The 6000-nt window shown below is 44.4% G+C and overlaps 1 protein-coding gene across 1 annotated transcript in view; it reads left to right on the forward strand.

Moving 5' to 3' along the window:
* UMAD1 (UBAP1-MVB12-associated (UMA) domain containing 1) overlaps positions 1 to 5325 on the forward strand; it is a 243720-nt gene extending 238395 nt beyond the window's left edge. Inside the window, 2 exon segments of the mRNA XM_030201062.1 lie at positions 4940 to 5020; positions 5022 to 5325. Coding sequence (XP_030056922.1) covers positions 4940 to 5020; positions 5022 to 5177 — 237 coding nt within the window. The 3' untranslated portion in view covers positions 5178 to 5325.
* Positions 5326 to 6000: the final 675 nt, after the last annotated feature.

The raw sequence follows: 6000 nt of genomic DNA on the forward strand, positions 1-6000 counted from the left end.
CGCTGATGCCTTTGGTGCTGAAAATTGGGTTGGTTCAGTTCTTCCTACCATCTTGAACGACTTTGCACCTCATGACATTTTCAATGCTGACGAAAACGGTCTCTACTGGTGAGCGATTCCTGATGGAACACTTGCATTCAAAACATGCCGAAACTACTGGAGGTAAAACATCGAAGGGACCGACTGACGATCCTCCTTTGCTGCAATATGGATTGGAACCCCTCCTTATTGGAAAGAGCAAACAGCCCCGTTGCTTCAAGAAAGTTAAGTGACTTCCTGTGTCATACGAGGCTAACGCAAATTAATGGATTACTGGGGAAATTTGGAAGCAGTGGCTAAAGAAGTTAGGACACTAGAATGCGGGCACAAAGGCGTCAGATTTTGTTGCTTTGTGATAATTGTGCTGCACACAGGGATGATGTCAGGCTGTCTAACGTCAAGGTGGTCTTCCTGCCACCAAACACTACCTCTCTGATCCAACCTATGGATCAGGGCATAATAGCCAATTTCAAATAGCATTATCGGACTCTTGTGCTACGTCTTCTGATGAGCATTATGGATGACCAGACTGGCAAGGATAAACGTGCTGTTGAACTGGCTCGTAATCTATCATTGTTGGATTCCCTACATATGATGAAAGAAGCCTGGAATCATGTTACACAGGCAACCATTGTGAACTGCTACAAGCAGGTAAGCTTTGTTAAGGATATGGCGAGGAATGAAACAAATGCAGCTGTTGCAAACATGTCAGATGAACAGGTTATTAACATCCCAGCCGGTGTTACTGAAGAGAAGTTTCATCGCTACGTAGCTGTTGATTATGATCTACAAACAGCTGACGACAGCACTGATGTGGAGATATGCGCTTACACGCAGGCAACAACAGCTGAGGATGAAATGAGCAGCGAGGCATATGCTGATGAAATTCAACAACCTCCACCTGTCACTTTTGCAAGAGCACTGGAGAGTCTCAACACCATGCCGGCCTGTCTGGAGGCCACTGGATGTCAGTGCTATGACAGTTTTTACCGTCTGGCAGACGTAGTCTATGGAACTCACAGACCCATTAGTGTAGAGAGGACTATAATAACTGATTCCTTCAAGTAAGCCTAATGTCAGTTAACGTAGACTGCACGCTCCGGTTAACTGCATGCATTTCTTTGGACCTAGACCGTTGCACTTAAGCAGATTGCACTGTATATATGATTTTAAGACTAAATTATATTTATGAACACTAATCACATTGCACTCATTTTTAATAATCAGAATTTTAAAGGTAGTATGCATATTGCTGCCTCTGATGTAGTAGCAATAAGCCGCTGGCAACGGGGGTGGGAGGGGGGCTGGGGGCGACTGTTAAGATATTTCTTTTGACTTAGGGGTGCCATGAACAAATGACTGACAAACTAAGGGTGCCTTGAATTGAGAAAGTTTGGGAACCACTGGAATAAAGTATGATACGTATACTTGACCTTGATTTGTCCTTGCCATTTTCAGGGATAAACCATAGAAGTCTGCCCAACACTGGCCTTGTTCTCCAGTTACAGAAGTTGAATCTGTCCAGCTACTATCAGGGCACAGACTGTAGAAGTCTGCCCAGCACTGGTTTTGCCGGTACTAGGCTTACTATAGTTTCTGTGATCAAATCTGGAATCCTTTGCAAAAACTGGTGTTACATTTGCTACTGTCTAGTCATCAGGCACAGTACCAAATATTTAGTGATAAAATACAGAATGTCTGAACAGGCCTCTACTCAGGATGCATAAAAGTAGGTGTGAACATTCTCTGCACTTACTTAATATGTGCATACCCTCTGGGGATTTTTTTTACAAGGCGTATTATGCAGGAAGAGTGCAGGAGTAGCCTAATTGTTAGCACAGTGGGCTGGGAACTGGGGAGAACTGGGTCTGATTCCCACTGTGGCTCCTTGTGAGTCTGGGGAAATCACTTAACCCTCCATTGCCCCAGGTACAAAATTTAGGCCAGGATGATCAAAAGCAAATGCGGGCGCTAGAGGCCATTAGCGCCAGACTAGCACCTGCATTTGCTTGCGTCCCAGGATCAGAGCTGGCAAGCTTGTGTAACAACGCGCTCGCTGGCTCAGAATGCTAATAGCTTGCAAATGCATGCTAAACAGGGATATTAGTATTCCTCCCCAATGCTCAGCGGGCAGCGTGCCAAACTAGCGCACTGCTACCGCTGTAAACCCTAGGGTACATGGGTACATAAGTATTGCCATACTGGGAAAGACCAAGGGTCCATGAAGCCCAGCATCCTGTTTCCAATAGTGGCCAATCCAGGTCACAAATACCTGGCAAGATCCCAAAAATTACAAAACATCCCATACTACCCTTCTCCATTGAGCATGGGGAGGAATGGGGAGCCTGTCCAGGCATGCCCTCTGCATGCTAGCAGGCCCCCCCAACAGAGGACCTGAACCTGAATAAAAGCCTCCCCACACAGGAGCCCCAACCCCCCACCCCAAACAAGATGACACGGGGGATCAGTCCCCCAACCCCTACAACAAGGGCAGGGGGGCTGGAGATCTGGTGGATATCCAGCCCCCCTAGACCCCCTCACACCCAAAAAAATAAAGCCCTGGGCAGACCCAAACCCTCCTCCCACTTGGTGGACTAGCGGCCCCTTCTCCCCTCCCCGTACCTCCTCTTCCAGCACCGCCTTCGAAATGGCTGCTCCCTGCCCAGTGCATCCCTTATATGGAATGGAAGCCCTGCCCAGCGCATCCCAGGATGCACTGGGCAGGGATGTGTGCTGCCATTTTGAAGGCGGTGCTGGAAGAGGAGGGAGTGTGCTACTCTCTCTCCTACATTGTGGAGGTACATGGTGGGGAGGGTGGGCCGCTGGGCTACCAGGGATATTTTTGAGGGTTGTGGGGGGTTAGTGGAGCTGGAGAGCCACTGTATCTCCAGCCCCCCCCCCCCCCCCGGGCCCTTGTATTGGGGGGGGAGGGGTCAGGTGTACTGGGGGTCCGCTGTTCTTCTAGCCCCCATGTCACGTTTGGGGGGGGGGGGGGCACTAGGGCTGTGCAATGGCAGAAGTCCGGGAGTTCAATGGACCTCCGTCTCCTGCCTTTGATAGGTCCAGGCTTTTGATAGCCTGGACCTGTCAAAACAAGTGCAGGAGGATTATGCCTGAGTGCATGCTCAGCCACAATCCTCCCGCACTTTACCCCTAAGATCAGAGCTAATAGCATGCCTATATTTGCATGCTATTAGCTCTGATCATAGGGGTGTTATAGCCCCGCGCTGTTCCAGCACTATATTTAGAGCACTGTTTGGAACAGTGTGGGCTTTGATGATTGGCACCTCAGATTGTGAGCCCACTAAAGACAAAGTATCTGTATATAATATGTCAACTGCTTTAGTTGTATGACAAAAATCTAATAAACTAAGCATAAAATGGGGTTTACTCATGGACAATAAGTTTATAAAATTACACCCTGAATTTTTCCACTCCTTTTGGTATTTCAGATCTTAATGTCATCTACAATAGACAAAATTTCTCTAGCAACCTTCTCCAAATGAGTTATGAAGATATTCAATAGAAGTACTGATTTTCTGTGGTCATTGTCCTTTCCATTATCATATGCCTCTAACTAGTTTACCCACCCTCCTTCACCACAGTGCTACCAAGCTCATTAGTGTTTCTCCCTTGATGAACAAAATCAGAGGCTGTACTGTAATCTAAAGAAAATGTATTAAGGACTTGATTTATTACGTATTTTTCCCAGATAAGGCGAAAAGTCTTAGCCTAGGGAATCAGATCATGGTCTGATTTACTATCATTTGGTGTTTTCTATGGAAGAGCTAGAGACTGTGAATGTTAGCATGGCTGAAAACATGACAAAGTACAGGAAAGAAAAACAGGATTACAGTGATTTTGTTACTGTGTGCATTCCTGAAGAGGGTGTTATTCAGCCCATGAAAGTAAGCAGCTTGTAAGTCATTTCAGCTGCAGACTGACCTAACCCCAGATATTCAATGCCGGGGCATGCATGACTTTGGTATCGAATATCCAGGTATGATCGCTGACCTGGAAGTTACTGAGCAGTGGCTGATATTCAAACTGGTACCTGGCTAACTGAGCAGCTATAAGACAACCTTTTTCTGTATGCGCTTACTTAGACAGTTAGTGGTCTGAATATCACCAGCTAAGTGCTGGCACCCACCCAAGCTCCACCCCTACCCTAGTCAGTTAGGGAATGACCAGTTAGCAGAGATATTCAGTGCCACTTCCCAGTTAATTGCTGATGAATATTGGCAGTTGGCCATCTCAGTGAGGTTTTACTCCTGCCTGGTTAAACCCTTTTGGATATCGAACCCTGTATGAATATCAAATCTTTTGCACCAGAGTGGAATGTTTGCAATTTTGATTTGCTGCTACTTACCACAGAGAATGAAAGTCTCTAGCGCAGAAGCTGTTTAGTTCAGGCCTTGAGTGCACACCTGAGAATAGATTTGTAAGCAGTAGAGGTAGTATCCATGCAGATTTATCTCACACGTATTGGTTAGGGATCTCCTGAAACTCTAAGCTGTTTGCAGCTCTCGAGGCCTGAACTCCTGCATCCCTTGTTTAGTTGTCACTTGTCATGTATTGAGTCCCCTGTTAGACCTAAGTTGTCGAGCCAGCCTTCATGTGACAACTATTTTAAACTTACAGTACATTGTTGCTGCTACTGTTTTATTCAAAATTTGAAATGGTTAGAATGGAATGGTTGCAACAAAACTGATCACAGTACCTCAGTTTCACCTATATATGCTGTGTTTGGTAATTAACTAGATTCAATAGCATAGGAAAAAAAAAGCTGCCTGCTTTGTTGTTCCAGCAGAGATTCAGCATTAGATGTGGTATTCATTTTTGTAGGGCTCCTGAGATTCGTTGGTGGAAACATGTAACCTATGCTCTTTTGTCTTTTTAGAAACATATTGAGGATGCTGAGACCAACCAAGGAGCAAGCCAGACTTTGGAAGGCAACCCTTTAATGCCGGAGCTCCTCAGTGGACATTCCGTTCACTTTAGCACCACATGTTTTGACAATGCAGAGCACTTTTGGTGACCTTCCAGACCAGTTACTAACTTGTGACATCAGTGATGATCATTTATCAAGATTTCACTATGATTTTACCCTTGAAAATTCTGTACTTTGTGATCCATGAGATAGATATAGATATATATCTTGTTCACCGTTGTTACTTGCACTTGAACACCTTAGAAAGAAAGTGGGTACCATTTTGCTTTCTATGTCAGTTGTGAGATGATCTCTTAAAGCCTCTGTATGAAGCATTAAACCAAAATTATATATAATATATGTGGTACTGGTATATTCAAAATACTAATCTTAATAAGAGCTAGCATCTTTTGCTTGAAACAGTTGGTCCATAATGCAGCCCCTAGAACTAAACATCTGATAATGAAAGGTGCAACCATGTCTATAATGACCACTTATTTCGTGAGTTTCATTAGATCAGGGGATGCAATCCATCATTTTTTATTCCATCTATAGCCGTTCAAGTGGGACACTCCTTTATCGGTTGGCATGTGAAGTTAATAAGACAAATGGGCCTGTAGTTTCTACATTACTTTATTATGTAATTTGTTACCATTGACAGAGTAAATATATTGTTTCAGTCTGTTAAATTACATGGCCAATTTGGCAGTTCAACTGTACAAGAAGCTGTTAGGAGCAATGTGTGTGTTTCTGTGAATTACATTATGTTAGCACTTTGATAACATCATTATCTCCCTCATGACCTAGTGTATAGCGCCTGGCTCCTTTATCCTTGTGTCTGGGCTTGTCAGATGGTTCCTTTTCTTGTGACTGCTACATTACTAACACTGCCTTACATTTAGCATTTCTACCTCCATCATGTCTGGTTTCAATGCTGATGAATGAAATTCTGCCAGAGAAAATTAGTCTAGAAATACTGTATTAGTCATAGTAAAAATGTTCAGCTGTGGAACACATAATAGTGCAACATC

Source organism: Microcaecilia unicolor, chromosome 1 (genome assembly GCF_901765095.1).
Source record: "Microcaecilia unicolor chromosome 1, aMicUni1.1, whole genome shotgun sequence".
NCBI classification, from domain to species: domain Eukaryota; kingdom Metazoa; phylum Chordata; class Amphibia; order Gymnophiona; family Siphonopidae; genus Microcaecilia; species Microcaecilia unicolor.